Consider the following 18503-nt stretch of genomic DNA (forward strand, 5'->3'; position numbering starts at 1 on the left):
CCCTAAGAGTATACCTAGGGATACCCCTAAGGATAAATAATCTGTACTGGATCTCATTGTACTCTGAATGGACTGAGGTGACTACACAGCCTTTGCTCTTCCATGTTTTCCCAGCTAGTGTGTGTGAAAAAGCTTGCATGGATGGACCGAGGAAGGAGTGAGATGTCTAATAATGGCAGAAGTACCTCAATTGAAGACCCAAAAGTGCAGGACACAAAGCTGGTTACAAATGAAAAAAAGCCAAAATTGAGTGTAGAAAATATCCTCTGACTGTCTTTTTACATTGACAACAGGCTGCAGGCAGCATCGAACCATGCAACAGCTCACATTGGATGTACTTGCTGGTGTTGTTGCAGAAGGTATGAGCTACTAGAAGTCACTGGCTCCTGGATTCACACCACCACGAGAGGTTTCAAGTGATATTTTAAACAGTTCCCAGCCATCATGCTGGAGAACAGACTGTATTGCACCACAGATGCACAAAAATGTGAATGCATTGTATTTGTTATAGCTCTAACTTACTTGCTTTTGCACATAGGGGCAGGGAACTGACTTTGGTTGATGAGCATGGAGAACACAAAGGATGCAAAACTGTCAGAAGGAAAATGTAATCAGTTCATGCAGTTTAAATCTAATAAGGGTGGATCTAAGTGGTTCATTGATTTATTGTTGACACATACTTAACTGACAAACCATCCAGGATCAGTATCAGCAATCCAACAGAAAAAACCACAATGCCAGATGCAAAACATTAATAAACACCTACAATTTTCGAAACACCTTTATGTAACTAATCCCCAAAATCTCTAACCCTCACATAAGCACACATTCACATGATTACTTGTGCAACCTCCCATCTCCCACTCCTGCCACAGGAGGAGGAGACTGCCAGAGAACATCCCCTTCACTGGGATCAGAGGTTCTCCTCACCTACTGCCTGCTGGAGATGTAGGTTCATGTGTATCCACACCATTTCCTGCAATCTGCTCACCCACAGACCAGTGAGAAAGCACAAAGTCACTTGTGCAAAACTGACATTTTGGGTGTCTGCATATTGCACCCCTTACTGCCAGGAAGGCAGGCTACCCACAGCACCCATCAGAGAGGTTGCTCTGTGACAGACAGAGATTGCAGAGTTGCAGGGCAACAGTTACACCAGACTTTGACTCCCACTTCCTTCCCACTTTTCTCTGCTTCTTCTAACCTTTGTTTTCAGACTGATTCTTCTCTTTTTTTTTTTTTAAAAAAAAGCCTTTTGCCTACTTCTTGCTTACTGTTAAGACAGTGATCATCTTCTTTAATAATAGTGGCTTTGGGGTTAATGCCCTCTCAGATAGATTTGAGTATTCAGCTTCCACAGCCTTTTATATTTACAAGCCTATATTAGCAGTTGTTGCTATCCAGACTATTTGGCCAAGATAAATGTTGTGCAAGCACCCTCATGTGAATTTGTCATGGTGTGTGTAAGGGGTGTAAGAGAGATAGCAATTGACTTGCTTTTCATCATCACAAACCAACCTAATATTCCCAGCAAATCAGCTGGTGACCTCAGAATGTTTAGGAGACTACCAGCTCTGTCCCACTCTGGGATAAAGAGTCTGAAAGCGGTAGCAGTAGCCAAATTCTATGCTGACCTGTACAGAAACTCCTTATTAGTCCTAGTGCCAAGTGTCTGGGACCAGTGATGGGAGAGGTTACCTTCCCAGTAGAAGGCCCTACAACAATTATGAATATCTTTCATTTCCAAAATGTCAGGAATTCTTTCCCTTTGCTGCTCCATAAACACCAGCAGCATGCTTGGGAAGAGCATGTATTAATGACCTCAGCCTTCCTGGCCATCTTCCTACAGTTTTGTAAATGAAGATTCTCAGCTGTTTTCTACCTGCTTCACAAGTGACCCTTGTTTTTTTCACTTGACACATATGTATGTCTGATCAGCCAGCTGGGAAAACAAGGTGATATGTACAGGCTCATACATATAAACCTATATATACAAGAGTCTATATACAATATGTGTATAGTGTCTATGTACAAGCATGGCATGGACACAGATGAGATCAGCAGGACCTAAACTAAGGAAAATATTGCAGTTACAGGGTGTCTTGCAAGACTCAAAGTTTCAGGAAAAGACATAGAATGCAACTTCCTTCAGAGAATACTCAGCATCTGAGAAACTTAAAGACAGAAGCTGGAAGGTAAAACTTCATCAACTTTTCTGCAAAATTATACCACACAATAAATTGGTTGCGGTTCATATTTAAGAGGTGGAAATACAGTAAAACAATGTTTGGAGCACTGGAAGTTCTTGGATTTAGAAGAAACTAGCCATCTGAGGCAGGATGGAGAATGCATGAGAAGGTTCCAAGCTCTAAAAAAGACCCAGAAGTTTGCTCACATTTGGAAATGGACATGTTGGACCACATTAAGTCATTCTCAGTGGTTGATGGCAGTTTCTCCCTCACCTGGAACCCCTGAGGAGTCCTACTTTCCAATTTTCTTGAATTCAGAAGGATTTTAAGGGAATGACTTGCCTGCAACAATCAAAAGAAGGCAAGCAGTGTGGAAGGGAACACTGCCAAAGTGAATGGCAAAAACACAGAGAAAGTGTTATCAGCTGTGACAACACAGGAATAACAAATACCACGGGAAGTTGTCTGCTTGCTTTGCACTTCCAAGGACTGAAGATGAACTCCACTGTTCTAAACCCCAGCACTGTGTATGGAGAGTGCAGATAACAGAGGCAATCAGCAGGCTTAGCAGTTCATGCTGCAGTTTCCAAGTTTTGTTTTCAGCACCAAGTACAAGCAACCCAAGAGATTTCTGGAGTGCCTTTATTATAAATTCCGGACACAAGTTATAGAGGACTTGATGAGGAGATTGCTCTGTTGGATCTCCTCCTTACAAATAAAGAAATGGTTTAGGATGTAAAGGTGGGGGGCAGGCTTGGTTCTTGTGACTATGAGATTTTGCAGTTCAGAATCTTGTGAGGAAGGAGCAGGTTAAAACCCCAGATCACTGCAAGAGTCTTCAGGAAAGAAGACACTTCCTGATTTGAGGATCTGCTTAGAAGGCTTCCATGGGTAGACTCTCACTTACCTGGTTTGCTTTTGTGTTGATCATCACCATTTATGAGCCCAATCCTGTGCTGGCATCCTTGCTTTCATTCTAGGACATCTGTTCAGACAATATGTAGGATCAGGGTTTTTGAAAGTCTCTCCAATCCATCATGCAACACATCCAGTGTTGCACTGGGGAGTGATAGAAGGACACAGGGTGAATGCTACCCAAAAGACAGAGATGGAATACTGCCTGTTTTCTGGGATGTTACCCAAGGCATGAGGACAATGCTGGGTTGTTCTCCACAGGTTGTTATCCAGGCAGCTGAGTCCAGTGTCCATTTGGACACATGGTCTATGTGGTCTATGGGAAAAGAAAGAATCTCATTGCAAAGCCAGTGTCAGGCAGCTTTCCATAACTGAGAGAAGTTTATTACACCCTGAAAAGGCAAATGGAACATCTTTTGGAGCATCTTTCACATGAGTAGAGGCTGAGAAACTTAGAGTAGTTCAACCTGGGGAAAAGAATATTAGTGATCACCAATTGCCTGACCAAATCACTTCCACTCAATAGTCCCATCCAGCAGAATGAAGATGCAGGCTCCAGCATTCAGACTAATTTCAAAAATCTTCTCTGTTCTTGTCTGGTCACTTCTGGTATCCCAGTTTAACTCGGGATGAGGTTTCCTGCACCCAAGAGTTAATGCTACAGCTTCAGAAATAAGAAGACAATGACTCTCATTCCTGTGGATGATGGTTCCAGATCTGATGTACTTCTGACTTCCAGTGGATTACAACACACACTTCATTTATGTTAGCCAGTTCTCCATGCCTCCAGGATGGAGATGTTACCCTCAAGTGTGGCCATCTCAGACATTTCAAGGAAAGGTCAGGTCCAGCACATGGGGGTCTGGGGCTTAGAGAGACCTGGAGAGGAACTCTTCCAGTTGATTATTCATTGAGAAAGCCCTGGATGGATCACCACTGTCCTCCTGCTCCATGAATCCTACTTGCATCAGCTACATGGGGAAACTTTCCTTCTTCCTATAGACAAGACAACAGGGCCATGTTCAGAGCTGGCAGGCACTGCTGCCCACTGCAGCTCACCTCAGGCACTCCACACCCAACAGAGGAAACCTCTGGTCAGCTCTGTCATTCAAGGGCTGCACACTTCCAGATAGTTTTACACTTGCAGGCTTAATCTTCCCTTAGTTTGTTTGGCTCCTTTCTGCAGGAGGGGAGAAAGGAAATCTGCTTCTTGTTATATTTGCTAAGAATTATCACAGGCTGAGGGCTAAGGGGAATTTCTGCACAGCAGAAACCAGGAATGTTGCTGAAGACTCCATAGGTCCCCTCTCAGCAAAACCTGAGCCCAGGACCCCAGAATGGCACTGGGAGCAGCACCACAGAAGATACTTTCTAGCTTGCAGATAAATGGGTCCTCACTTGCAGAGCCAGGAGGGAGTAAGGTCACACAACATAGAATCATAGAATCATAGAATTGACTGGGTTGGAAGGGACCTCAGAGATCATCGAGCCCAACCCTTGAACCACCGTTGTGGTTGCTAGACCATGGCACTGAGTGCCACATCCAGTCTCTTTTTAAATATCTCCAGGGAAGGAGAATCCACTACTTCAGTGGATTCAGCCCATTCCAGTGCTTGATCACTCTCTCCTTAAAGAAATTCTTTCTAATATCTAACCTAAACTTCCCCTGACACAACTTAAGACCATGCCCTCTTGTCTTGTTGAAAGTCGTCTGGCAAAAGAGACCAACCCCCCCTGGCTACACCCTCCTTCAGGGAGTTGTAGAGAGTGATGAGGTCTCCCCTGAGCCTCCTCTTCTTTAGGCTGAACAGCCCCAGCTCCCTCAGCCTCTCCTCATAGGGTCTGTGCTCGAGTCCCTTCACCAGCCTGGTTGCCCTCCTTTGGACCCGCTCCAGGACCTCGATATCCTTCCTGAACTGAGGGGCCCAGAACTGGACACAGGACTCAAGCTGTGACCTCACCAGCACTGAGCACAGGGGCAGAATCACTTCCTTGGACCTGCTGGCGATGCTGTTCCGGATACAGGCCAGGATGCCATTGGCCTTCTTGGCCACCTGGGCACACTGCTGGCTCATGTTCAGCTTCCTGTCAATCCAGACTCCCAGGTCCCTTTCTGCCTGGCTGCTCTCCAGCTACTCTGTGCCCAGCCTGGAGCTCCCCATGGGGTTGTTGTGGCCAAAGTGCAGGACCCGGCACTTGGCCTTGTTGAACCTCATCCCGTTGGAATCAGCCCAACTCTCCAGTCTGTCCAGGTCCCTCTGCAGAGCCCTCCTGCCTTCCAGCTGATCGACACTTCTCCCCAGCTTAGTGTCATCTGCAAATTTACTGATGATGGACTCAATGCCCTCATCTAAATCATCAATAAAGATACTGAACAGAACTGGGCCCAACACTGATCCCTGGGGGACACCACTAGTGACCGGCTGCCAACTGGATGCAGCCCCGTTCAGCACCACTCTCTGGGCCCGGCCCTCCAGCCAATTCCTAACCCAGCACAGGGTGCTCAACCACTCTTCTTGAAATGACAGCATGTAGGGTCAGGCAGGATCAGGGTTTGTAAGAGCTCATCTGTGCCATATTTCAGAAAAGAAAGCCTGACCCAGGAGACCTGTGCAGGAGGAAATCTCAAGGAAGGTAGAGAGCCTAATAGTGAAGTGACTGCATGAAATTGGATCAATAAGATGGACAACTGCAGGGTTTCTTTTGCTCCCTATGCAGTTTTCCAGGTCAGTTCAAGAGGAGGGAAAGCACAGACTAATGCATGCCTGTAAGGAAACCATTGTCACTAATGCCAAAAAAAATATAATAATCCTTGAGGAGTAAAAGTCAATAACCAGTCATGGAATGGTCACACCCAGTCCAAGGACTGATCATTGTCCTTTGAAAGCCTTGAGAGGGAGCAGTCACACTCTGGCAATGCTTACACCCATGCCCATCAATACTTACCTGCTCTGGTCACCCCAGTTGGTGGCACAGAAGACACAAAAGACTCTTGGGTCCCACTCCAGTTGATGGCCTTGAGACCCTCATTTTCTCACTCCCATTCCTTGTACATGGTGCATGGAAACTAAAGAACCACAGCCCCCAGCACGTCGACTCTCACTTGTTTCCTTCTCTCCAGTTGCTGGTGTTGTTCCAAAAAACCTGGTGGGATCATTCACCTGGTGTGTGCAACCATACCACAGACGTAAGGGACTCCTTGTTTAATCCCTTCTTGTGCACAGGGAGAGGTGCTAGGTGGTAATTCCACAAAGCCTAACACTGAAAGGCTACAAAACTTATAATTGTCATACTCAGTCCATGAACACATGCAATACTTAAAATCTTTTACTGGTACTCACCATCCAATACTTTCATACTAATGGTTAACATTTTCTCCATCTTGATTTAAAATTATGGTGCATTTTCATTTTCCTGAGCAAACTTGGTGGGTAAGGGTCTTCAAGCAGAAGTGTGTATCTTAAATTCTGGAGGTGTAGTTTTCATATTATAATTAGCAAAATTCACTCCAGGGACACAATTATGGCTGACCTAAACAGTTCTACATGGTTCCTTGGACGGATTGCCCATCTTAATTCAAAGTTCCTGTTTCTAATGTCTAATTGTTGACTTATCTTATTGGTTAACCTCAAATTAATTGCTTTTAAGCAGTCAAGCTATAAACCATAAATTGCTTACTTAAACCAATGTCATTTTGATTAAATCCTTTAAAGATTGCAACATAACTGGCACCATGCATACATGGATCAATATGACCTCTGGTCCGACTTGCCAGTGACACTTAGACAAATAGCGAAGCCTGTCACCAAGGAAAAGAGGCAGGAATGGAGTTAGATGAGAAGACAGGATGGACTGCAGTGATGAGGCAGAGGATATGGTCAGACAAGTATCCTGAGCAGCAACCTGTTCACATGTGACTGGTCCCTTCCGTCTCTTCTTCCCACACTTCCTCCCGAAAACAGTCTTCAGCCTGGAGAGGAGAAGGCTCTGAGGAGACCTTATTGTAGCCTTCCAGTATCTGAAGGGGGCCACAGGAGAGTCGGTGAGGGACTTTATAGGATATCAGGTAGTGATAGAACTAGGGGGATGTGTTCAAACTGGAGGAGGAGAGATTTAGATTGGAAATTAGGAAGAAGTTCTTCACCAGGAGGATGGTGAGACACTGGAACAGGTTGCCCAGAGAGGTGGTGGAAGCCCCAACCATGGAAGTTTTTAAGGCCAGGCTGGACAGGGCTCTGAGCAACCTGATCTATTGGGAGGTGTCTCTGCCCATGGCAGGGGGGTTGGAACTAGATGATCTCAAAGGTCCCTTTCTTATTTTCAGATAGCATTCATACATATTGTGCAAACAATGCCCATGTATTTGTGGCATCAGAAAGGTTTAGTATGAAATCGTGATGAAAATGCTAAATGAAATTTGTGCCTCATACTATTCTTCATGCTCTGCTGGTACATTATGAAGAAACATCTCTAACACCATGTATGTAACTGCTGAATCCCAGATATGATAACAGAAAGGTATCATTTTGTATATAAACAGATAGGAATGATCAAAAAGCCTCTATTAAAGACATCACAAAATAGCAGAGCCAAAGAAAAGATTCTACAGAAGCATTAGATATCAGTGTCAGAGGTATCCAATTGGGAATATTGCCTACTGTAGAAAGGAGAAGTTCAATTTTCTAGGATAATTAAAACTAGCTTTGTGAAAATTTTTCAAACAACAGGGTTGAGGAGATAATCATGCACTGTTAGGTTTTAATTCCTGAGAATCAAATCATAAAATACTCAGCTCTTTCTCAGATTAGGGTCTCTAAAATAGAATCAGAGTTGTAGGACATTGCCAGAAGAAAAAATAGTTGCATTTGCTTATTTGGCTTCAAAATGAGAAATAAATATTGTCAAGTTCAGGTTGTTCGAAGGATTTGGGGGATTCTTCTGGAAAACATATTCTACTGAATGTACATGTAACTATTTTTAGTATTATCAGTGCAGGTCACTTCATTGATTTTGGATCATTCACAGGTTTGACTAATACTTATCTGGGCACAGTGAAAAGAAATTACTGATCCTTGCAACCTTTATTTCCCAGCTCTTTTGCTGAAGTCTGCCCAGCTGTGGCCCGTGAGATCTGGAGGAGCTGCAGAGACCCTCTGACTGTCCCTGCTGTACCCTGTGGTGTGTGACAGTGGCCTTATCAGCAAGATGAAGAATTCTGTAACATTCAGTAAAACAAGAAATCACAGCCAGAAGACAAGGGATTGCTTTGTCCAGGATCTGAAAATACACCATTAAAATTGGTTTCTGCTATAGCCCATACATAAATATAGGGGAAATTTAAGTTCAGCATTTAAGAAAGGTCCATTGATCTGATTATTGAGATTGGAGATCAAGCTAGACCACTGTGAGCATTCTGTTGCTGCTTTCTTGTCAAGACATTCCAGCCTGTGAGGTGAGGCACCTGCTATCTTAAAACCAAAGGTAGAGTGAGTTGCCACAATTTTACATTCACTAGATGTCAGCAGATTTACTCTAGCTGTGTATCAAGGTGGTAGTGTCAGTATCTGGAGACTGTTTTGCTTCTGACATGAGCTAAAACTGCAGTTTCTTCCTACACAGATACCAACACTGAAAGCAGAGCACGCAGACAAGCACTTTCAAAACATTAAACAAAGCTCAAGGCCTTTCCTGTGCTAACAAAGTCTTCCTTTGAATGATGATTCTCATTTCTTGTTGCTGTAGACATAATTTCACCTTAGTTCTTCCATTTATTTCTTCCATTTATTATCTCCTAGCATGTCTCTATTTTTAAGGTGAATTGTTTCCCTTGTTCCTACTCGTCTAAGAATCTTAATTATCAAACTTTGCCTAGGTGTAACAAGAGTAAGTTTGGAACAGAGAACCTTTCAGAGATAAGAAAACAGAGGAAGAAAAAGTGAGAAGTGTTTCACACATACAAAGAAAATACTTCCCCCTTCTGTGGTTAAAATTGTTGGGAAAGGAAGTAAGGGGACCCTTACAACAAAGGCAGTCTTGGGAGGGATGCAAGAGCAAACTCTTCTATCACATGTGCAAGGTAGAACTGCTTCTCATATTCATTATATCCCATACCATTCAGACACCATTTGAATCTGTTGTAGAGCACTGGCTCTATCACAGACAATATTTTCATGACTTAGGAGACATAATGTTTCATTGGATTATCTGACCAAGTGGGAAAAGAACCAGACAGCTGCTGGGAAAGGCTCTGCTTTATTGGCCACCCCCAGGCCTTAAAGAAAGGGGTCAGATTTTTCTTCACTAGACAAGAAAAGGTTTCTTGTTGGAGAACATGAATGCATGGACCCCAATTGCTGTGCACAATCAGAATAATTTATTGTGTGATTTGCTACACTTACAAAGTATCCCAATATCTATTGATTGATTTATAGGTTACATCTAAAAGTGCTCTGTCTAGCACTACTGTCAAAATAGTACATTTTCGTATATAAACATGCACTAACATAAGTCCTTATCTAACCCTTTCCCACCGAAGGCACCTGGTACCAAGACATAACATTCTCCAGGAGGCACATTCCTCAAGTGATTTACACCACCCTGTTCCTTTCAGGGTCAAGCAGTATCAGGCAGTCCACCAGGCACCTCTGTCCCACGCAGCATCTGCTCTTCTGCTGTTCTCCTACAGTTTCTGCCCACAGATTCATTTTTGAGTCATTATCATCTGGTACCTCATCAATATTTTGGTATTCAGAAAAGCTGTCAATGAAGGCTTCCCATCCAAAGGCCTCCTGAAGCTATGGATCGGAAGAAAAGAGAAATAGTACAAAATATATATACAGAATTTTAGAACTACTATACCTGTATTCTTTACCAAATCTTTTACAAAATTTAGTTGCTGGTGTTTCTAAGGATATTTTTCTTTCTTTTTTATAAGTGTAGTTACCCAGCAAATTTAAATGCCTACTGAAAAATAGCCCTTTAACACTATGAGACCTTTCAACAAGCCTATATTTCTAATATTCACATAAAACCCAAAATCAAGTATTTATACAAGTATTTTAAATCCTGAAAAGCCTTGCTGCACTTACAGGCTTGATCCTTACATTTTTTTGACACTTGTTACAATTGTTCAAAAAAAGATTGATACAAATATCAACCCACATCTGCATGCTTGTAAGTATGCATACATATAATATCTCTGCATGCTTATAATACATAAGACTCTCTTCTCCCAGCACAAAATACAGGTTCCCTGCTTGGTATTCCCACTTGATATTTGTACTGTAAGTGATCTGGTGTGGAAATGAATGACATATTGCATCAACAAAACTAAAAGAACGGATTATATTAAAAATAATAATTTAAAAAATTAAAAGGCAAGAGCAAAAGGAACCATTGTCAATGATCAGAAGTCATCTTTGGTAATTCCCAAAGGCTGTGGTTTTACTATTACACCCCAAACTGGTACATTCCATAGACCAGTGACCTTTACATTGTGCTGAGATCTCAAATGACTCAAAAGAAGGACATTTTTCGAGGACTGCTTCAAAAGCTTTTCCCTGCAGCCCTGGGTCTCATGCTGAAGTGTGCTACTCAGAGGCTGATCAAGTTGGTTTGTGGAATCCTATGAGCTGGCACACAAGGGCACTGCTGAAGAGTGTTAATCAACAGAGACAGAGAATCCAGGATAGAGTGAATTCCATCAAGTGGCTGCAGACAATGAGGGAAAGAAAAAAAAAGCAGCCCCGGATTAAAATGATCAGTTTTTAAATCTGTCCTAGGCTTAATTTGCCTGCAGATTACCTGCAGGTATGTCTCCAGGGCAGTAAATTCTTCCCAGTCCTTCAGCTGTGCTCCATTTTCAATATAATCTTCAATCTTCTTCTCTCTAAGTTCTGGCACAAGTGCATCGTGGACCTTTTTTCTTGGGATGCCCAGCACAGTCTCTTTTACAGAGACAGACCAGAGATTACAGGTTGCTTCAGTGGTGTCAGGGGGAAACTCCCATTTAGGTTGCTGCTGATGGTGGCCCAGCTCATGAATGGCACCACAGAGGCCATTGGCTTGGAGGAGCTGAACATCTCTGCTACTGACTGCAAGTGATGTATGAGTGGGTAGGCAGAATGCATCCAACGTACAGGGAAGGCAAACAACAAACAATCTTAGCACTCTGTCAGGGAAATCTCGTGGAATGGAAAACCACAGTGAGAAAAACACAACTAATTCTTTTTACATTAACTTATTCTTTTCATTGCTTGTCAGGAGTGAATGCTGCCCATGATGTGTTTCAACCCACTTGGCTGAAGTATCAAATACATCAATTACAAGCAAAAGTTTAGTGTTCATACTGTATGCTCTTCTGCTTTATATCCTTGGCACTAAACACTGCAAAGAGCAAAAAAGCCAAATTACTTTTATCAGAGCTACAGTCATTGCAAATGACCATACTCCAAGCTAGAGAAGTAGAGAGGAGGAAATCTAATTCTGTCCACAGAAGGACTTTCTGTTGACACCGGTGTTTTCTTATGTTCAGATCTGGTGAGGAAGATACTATTGCCAGGACAGTTTTTATCCATGTATAGCCAAATAAATATATGGTTTCTGTTACCCCAGCACCCTTTCTCAGATCTGCCTAGGAATTCTGTAATTTAAGTTCTGGCTCTTGAGGAAATACATGGGGGGAAAACCTTGTGATAAATAGCAGACACAAATAAAGTAGGAAAACAGATTATTTTCCCTAAAGCACTCCCAAAGAAGAAGCAGATTTTCATCCTGAAGACAGGGGACTAAAATGTTTCTTTGTGAAATTTTGTGTCATGGCTGAGTGCACCAAAAAGGCTTTAAAGGCCTTGAGAAGCCCCACTTGTGGATTCTACCTACACCTTCTGTTGTTGGCCCCAAGGGCCAAATTTTGCCTCAGCCCTGGGCCATCAGTCCCTGCCTGAGTTCTGCTGTAGCTGTCCCTGTCTCCAGCTCTGTCACAGCCACACCTGTGTTTGGCCATGGACCCTGTTGATCCAGACCCTGATTCCTCTGTTTTCCTCACTTGACTTCTGATGCACCTGCCTATAATCACTGGACTGACCCTGGCTGCCATCAATGGACCAGATCCTGACTTGTGGGGTGAGTTCCTTGCTTGACCTCAGACCTTCCTCATCCCTGAAGACTTGTCTGGAAATCTGGACACTCAGCTGACTCCTGGATGTCGTGTCAGGTCTACCCTGCCTGCCTCACTCAGATGTTGTGGAATGGTCCCCATCTGGCCAGTCAACTGTCCTGTTGCCTGTGCTACTGCATCTGGCTCCCCACCCCTCAGGGAGCAACTGGACTCTACTGTGCCCTAACAACATCTATTGTACCAGAGACTTAAATGTGAACTGACATTTTTATTTATTTGTTTGTTTGTTTATTACTGTAAAGGCAGATTCTTGTCAGTGTTTTCAGTTAAGCAGAAAAAATACTGAAATATGTTTCATGGTTCACTTCAGCTTTGGATAGAACTTGCTAACGATGGCCACAGTTACTACTTCACCATAATTGTCAACAGTCCAGTTCCAGTTTGCTGTTTCTCATGATCAGTATGTTTGTAAACATCTTTTTTCAGAAAAGACAGGCTTACCATACTCCTTAATATTTCTCATTAATTTATCTGACAATAATAACCAGTTTTTTAAATCATCTTTCATTAGCTTTTTATAGGAATTTACTATCTTCTTTTTCTTTCAGTGTGAACTCAGTAGACTCAATGTATCCTTCATGGTTTCTTACAGCTCCAAAATAGTCCAGGGAGGATATACAGCCATTCACATCTCTGAAGTGGTACTGCTCTCCACTTATTTCAGTAAGTATGATACAAGCTGGAAGAGTTTTAAATGTTTGGTTCAACCAGTGTGGCCTCTGGTGGTCATAGCTGTCTATCACATGGTATCTGTGCAGAGGGCTGGAATTTAAATCCAGAAGTCTCTGTTTCTGAATTCAGCTTCACTCAGAGAATGGCAGCTATGTAAGCAGCAAGTGTTTCTCAGAGTAGTTTCTCCATTGATTTAAACTAACTCAAAAGATCTGATTCACAGCAGCTGTGAATCAAGTCTGTATGTGCTCAGGATCATGCTGGTTTTTAACACTCCTGTTTCTCTACAGCTCAGGGGAAGGGAGGGCTAGTGACTTAAAGTTCACCTTCATCTGTAGACATCCAGGGATTTTAAACTCTGGCATTTGGAAGTCCACTCTTCCTGTGCACCAGTAAAACTTTCTGAAGAACATCCATTTGCAGCAGCACAAAACTTACTGGTTGGCTTGGCTCATATGCACACCATAATGTGTTTACTAGCTTTATGGAACTGATACAGCTAAACCAAAGCAGGGAAAGAAATGGATTTTGCTCTCTGACATGCACTGCCAGATGAACTACATTCACCTGTTCATGACAATTATGTTTTATGTCCCTAATATAAATTTTCAAATAGAGCTGCCACTAATGGTAAGAACAAACAAGAAAAACACAAAACCATAATATGCCCATGATCTCAGTTGAGCTTAAGGGGTTAGGAGTTACAAAAATTAGCAACTGACTTGTAATCCAAACACAATTTTTACAGAGTCACTAACAGATTGTAGCACCTATGTATCATGGAATAGTTTGAGTTGGAAGGGACCTTAAAGGACATCTAGCCCAACCTCCCTGCAAGGAGCAAGGAACAGCTTCAACTAGATCAGGTTGCCCAAAGTGGCATCCAATCTGACCTTGGATGTTTCCAGGAATGGAGCACCTACAACCTCTAGGCAATACGTTTCCAGTGTCTCACTAACCTGATCATAAAAAACTTCTTCCTTAGTCAGACTCTGCTCTCCTTTACATTAAAACCATTTCCCCTTGTCCCATCACTACAGGCTCTACTAAAAAGTCTCTCCTTTTTTATGGGCCCACTTTAAGTAATGAAAGTGGGGCTATTGTTCATTTTGGTTATATTTCACTAGTGATTACAAGTAGCTGGTTATTAATAACTGAAGTAAAAACTGCTTACACATGAGCCAGCCTCTCGTGAATTAGGCCTACTTGAGTAACAGCAGCTACCCCATGTGAATTAAGCTGCTTAGAGCTGTGGATTACTTGCAAGAGTGGTGGCCTGGACAGCTAGCTAATGAACTTAGCCATTCAAGTGGTAGAAAACACCTCTAGTGTTGCAATCAAGCAGAGCTGAAAACACCTGCCAATCCTACTGAAGTAGGATTTGAAGTATTTGAACAAAGACTAGTTGCAAATAATGGTTATATTTGAGCTTTAGGACCTTCCCTACCACCAGGCTACAGACTGTAGTTAGACTGGCCTAGTGAGTTGTCTTTAAGCAGCCTGTTTCTTAAATGACAGAAAGCAAAAACCCAGCCAGCACAGGGTTAGGAAGGGCAGGTCCTGTCTGACCAACCTGATCTCCTTTTATGTTCAGGTGACCCGCCTGGGGGATGAGGGGAAGGCTGTGGAGGGAGTCTGCCTGGACTTCAGCAAGGCCTTCGACACCGTCTCCCACAGCATCCTCCTGAGAAAGCTGGCTGCCCACAGCTTGGACAAGCGTACTCTGCACTGGGTTAAGAATTGGCTGGAGGGCCGGGCCCAGAGAGTGGTGCTGAATGGGGCTGCTTCCAGTTGGCGGCCGGTCACCAGCGGTGTCCCCCAGGGATCAGTGCTGGGCCCAGTTCTGTTCAATATCTTCATTGATGACTTGGATGAGGGGATTGAGTCCATCATCAGCAAGTTTGCTGATGACACCAAACTGGGGAGAAGTGTTGATCAGCTGGAAGGCAGGAGGATTCTGCAGAGGGACCTGGACAGACTGGAGAGATGGGCTGACTCCAATGGGATGAGCTTCAACACGGCCAAGTGCCGGGTCCTGCACTTTGGCCACAACAACCCCATGCAGCGCTACAGACTGGGGACAGAGTGGTTGGAGAGCAGCCAGGCAGAAAGGGACCTGGGAGTCTGGATCGACAGGAAGCTGAACATGAGCCAGCAGTGTGCCCAGGTGGCCAAGAAGGCCAATGGCATCCTGGCATGTATCAGAAACAGCGTCACCAGCAGGTCCAAGGAGGTGATTCTGCCCCTATACTCAGCCCTGGTGAGGCCACACCTTGAGTCCTGTGTCCAGTTCTGGGCCCCTCAGTTCAAGAAGGATATTGAGGTCCTCGAACAGGTCCAAAGGAGGGCAACCAAGCTGGTGAAGGGACTCGAACACAGATCCTATGAGGAGAGGCTGAGGGAGCTGGGGGTGTTCAGCCTGGAGAAGAGGAGGCTCAGGGGAGACCTCATTGCTCTCTATAACTACCTGAAAGGAGGATGGAGCCAGGCAGGGATTGGTCTCTTTTCCCAGGCAACTCTCAGTAAGACAAGAGGGCATGGTCTTAAATTGTGCCGGGGGAAGTTCAGATTGGATATTAGAAAGAATTTTTTCACGGAAAGGGTGATCAGACATTGGAACGGGCTGCCTGGGGAGGTGGTGGACTCTTCGTCCCTGGAGACATTTAAAAAGCGACTCAATATGGCACTCAGTGCCATGGTCTAGTGACTGTGGCGGTAGTTGATCAAGGGTTGGACTCGATGATCTCTGAGGTCCCTTCCAACCCAGCCTATTCTATGATTCTAAAACATTGCTTACAGCAAACTTTTCCCTCTACCAATACCCTCTCTTCCCACTGATGTAGGTGCTCCTATCCCTGCAAACATCAGGGTCTTATTACATAGTAGTCTTCTTGTATGTCTGTTACATGCCTTAATTTAAGTTTCAAGATCTTATTTGACCTGCCTAAAACAGACAGCTCTGATTCCCATGTTTCTGTTGCAGTTAGCAACAGAACTCACTCCCACAGTAGTAAGAATGACATGACAGTATACATGCCATTTGGTGGCAAGCTTGTCTCCATCAACTGTGTTTTTCCCTGGGATAGCCTCAGATTTAGCAGCAGAATGTGTTTACTTTGGCGTACCAACTCTTGACATGCGCAGAAGATTCTTACTTTCACAGAGGTGGGATTCATCTGAAGATCTGCACGAATTTGTGACCATATTTCTCTACCTTTCTATTACCCTTACAAATATTGATCACAGATAAAGACAAAACGTTGTTGTTAATATACTTGCCATGAGATAGTTGGACATCAACCACCATTCTCTCTGGCCTTGGAAAAGTTGCTGGGAATGCTGCCAGTCTGGCTATTGCATTCACTTGTTCAGACTCTCTGGATTGTCCATGTGGTGTACATCAGCAGCTGGTACTGTCAGGATGATGTTTGCTGTGACCAACTGGGCCCAGGGGGCTGGGTACTGATGAATGGTTTCCTCTAATTCAGCATTCAGGTGAAAAATGGTAGCCAATTTTAAAAGAAGTTTTAAGCGTGAAGAGAGAGCAGAATCACCATAGCTAAAACCTTCTGCATACCCTCAGAAACAATAAGTTCATCTAAATGTAAATGGGTTTTACTGAATTAAAGGGAAATTCTGAGATTCTGCTGAAGGGTCCAGTCATGTTTGGTGGCTCCATATCCACTGTACCTGCAGGGGTTTGACGATATTCACTTTTTAGTACAAGCCACTTTAAAGGTGTCTCAGACATGCTCATACTGGGAATGTGGACAGAGATAAATTCCTAAATGAAAGTCCTATGAGAAATATGAGGCTTCACGCAAAGGCTTTCCTGGGCATTACCTGCTCTGAGGTTTTCTCCATCCAGGACCACAAAAAAACCCCAGGAAACTATAGGCAAGCCATCCGTACAGAAATACCCCTTTACTCACCTGCCTCTACGGTTAGGTTTTGGGTCCACCTACAAAGCTGGAAGAATAGAGCCCACACAGCTTCTTTAATTGTGACTGACATTTGGCCTAATGCGCTCTCCTTTGGCACTACGATATATATGAGGCCACTCCACAGACTAGAGACTTCCATGGCAATTTTTTCAACTTTGAATTTCTTTACCACCAAGGGAAGACACTTCAGCTCCTCAGCATAGCTGAGGTCATCAGTGTGACAGCCAACCTGCACCTGGTGGGGAGCAAGAGTCACGGAAAGACACTGCAACTCAGAAAGGCTCTGGTAACTTTACTCCCAACCCAGTGTGTTCTGTAGGTACCACAGGTGACAAGATGCACTTGTCTCAGGAGGGAAAAGCAACAGTACACCACCATATAGAACATTATTCTTCACTTCAACACAGGCATCAATCAGATGATAGCAGCATCCAAGTATTCAAGGGTGGATGTAAGCCCCATGAAGAAGAAAATGAAAATGCTGGATCAGCTGCCAAAGAAAAATAGAATTCTCTTTTTACACCTCTGTTTGAAAGCAGGGATTTCACTGATTTTGAAGAAATTTCAAAGTTGGTTGGCCCCAGATCATAGCTACCATAGCTGTGCTGCTATAAATGGGTAGTGTTAAGGTGAAATGCAGAGGATGAACTGTGAAGCAAGTGAGGAAAAAGGAAGGGCTCTGGGGGAAGGCTTGAGCCACTCCACAGCATTTCTGAGGAACTGGGAAAACTTGGAGTCCTTCAAGCTTCCCTCATGGGAAACAACCCCCATTCAGCACTTCCCATAACAAGATGCTACAATTAGCACTTGCCCATCAGTGCTCACCAGCACTGGGAAGGCTTCCTCTCCAATGAGCATCAACTCACACGGATAATAGTTTGTTGTGAATTCAAATGAATTAACACCTTGCACCAGAGAAGCATAGGCTGCTGCAGAATCCATCTGATATACCTGCTGCTAAAGAGTACAGAAAGAGAAAGAAGGGGAAGCATCTTTTGAATTAGAAGCCATGTTTGAAGCCAAGATTCAAAATTAGAAAATTAGAAGCCAAAGTATGAGCTATTGAGATACATACCAGTTATGCTGTTCTACAGAGCCCTGAGGGTGCTCTACCCACGAGTGATGCACAAATATGTATCCCAGCAGTAAGGTGAACCAGGAAAACAGCAGGAACAAGGAAGCTTTGCATAACTATTTGTTACACAATAACCCCAAGAGGACATGTTAGGAAATGTATGTTTAAGATATAATTACACTTAAGCCTTTTTATATTATTTGGCCTGTAAGTGTTTGAACTGTTACAACAGCGCTTTATAACACTAACATCCCTGGAGTTGTAGAACAATCCAAATAATTTTTTAATTAGATAATTATATGTAGGCTTCAGATTACTAAGTCTAGCCTCGAGCTATTGTGTTTCCATGGCTCAATTTTAAGAGGAACTCTTGCACCTCAGGGAAGCAAAAGGCTCCAGTTATCATAGAATCATAGAATCGGCTGGGTTGGAAGGGACCTCAGAGATCATCAAGTCCAACCCTTGGTCCACTACTGCTGCAGTTACCAGCCCATGGCACTGAGTGCCACATCCAGTCTCTTTTTAAATAT

At 43.6% G+C, this 18503-nt stretch overlaps 1 protein-coding gene across 1 annotated transcript; it reads right to left on the reverse strand.

Moving 5' to 3' along the window:
- Positions 1 to 9691: 9691 nt before the first annotated feature.
- Positions 9692 to 16705, reverse strand: LOC103536992 (TRPM8 channel-associated factor 2-like). The gene is given in 6 exon segments (XM_030452889.1): positions 9692 to 9898; positions 10908 to 11182; positions 11185 to 11238; positions 16234 to 16329; positions 16332 to 16433; positions 16645 to 16705. Coding segments are annotated over 6 exon segments (795 nt in total).
- Between the last annotated feature and the right edge of the window lie 1798 nt (positions 16706 to 18503).

Source organism: Calypte anna, chromosome 1 (assembly GCF_003957555.1).
Source record: "Calypte anna isolate BGI_N300 chromosome 1, bCalAnn1_v1.p, whole genome shotgun sequence".
Lineage (NCBI taxonomy): Eukaryota > Metazoa > Chordata > Aves > Apodiformes > Trochilidae > Calypte > Calypte anna.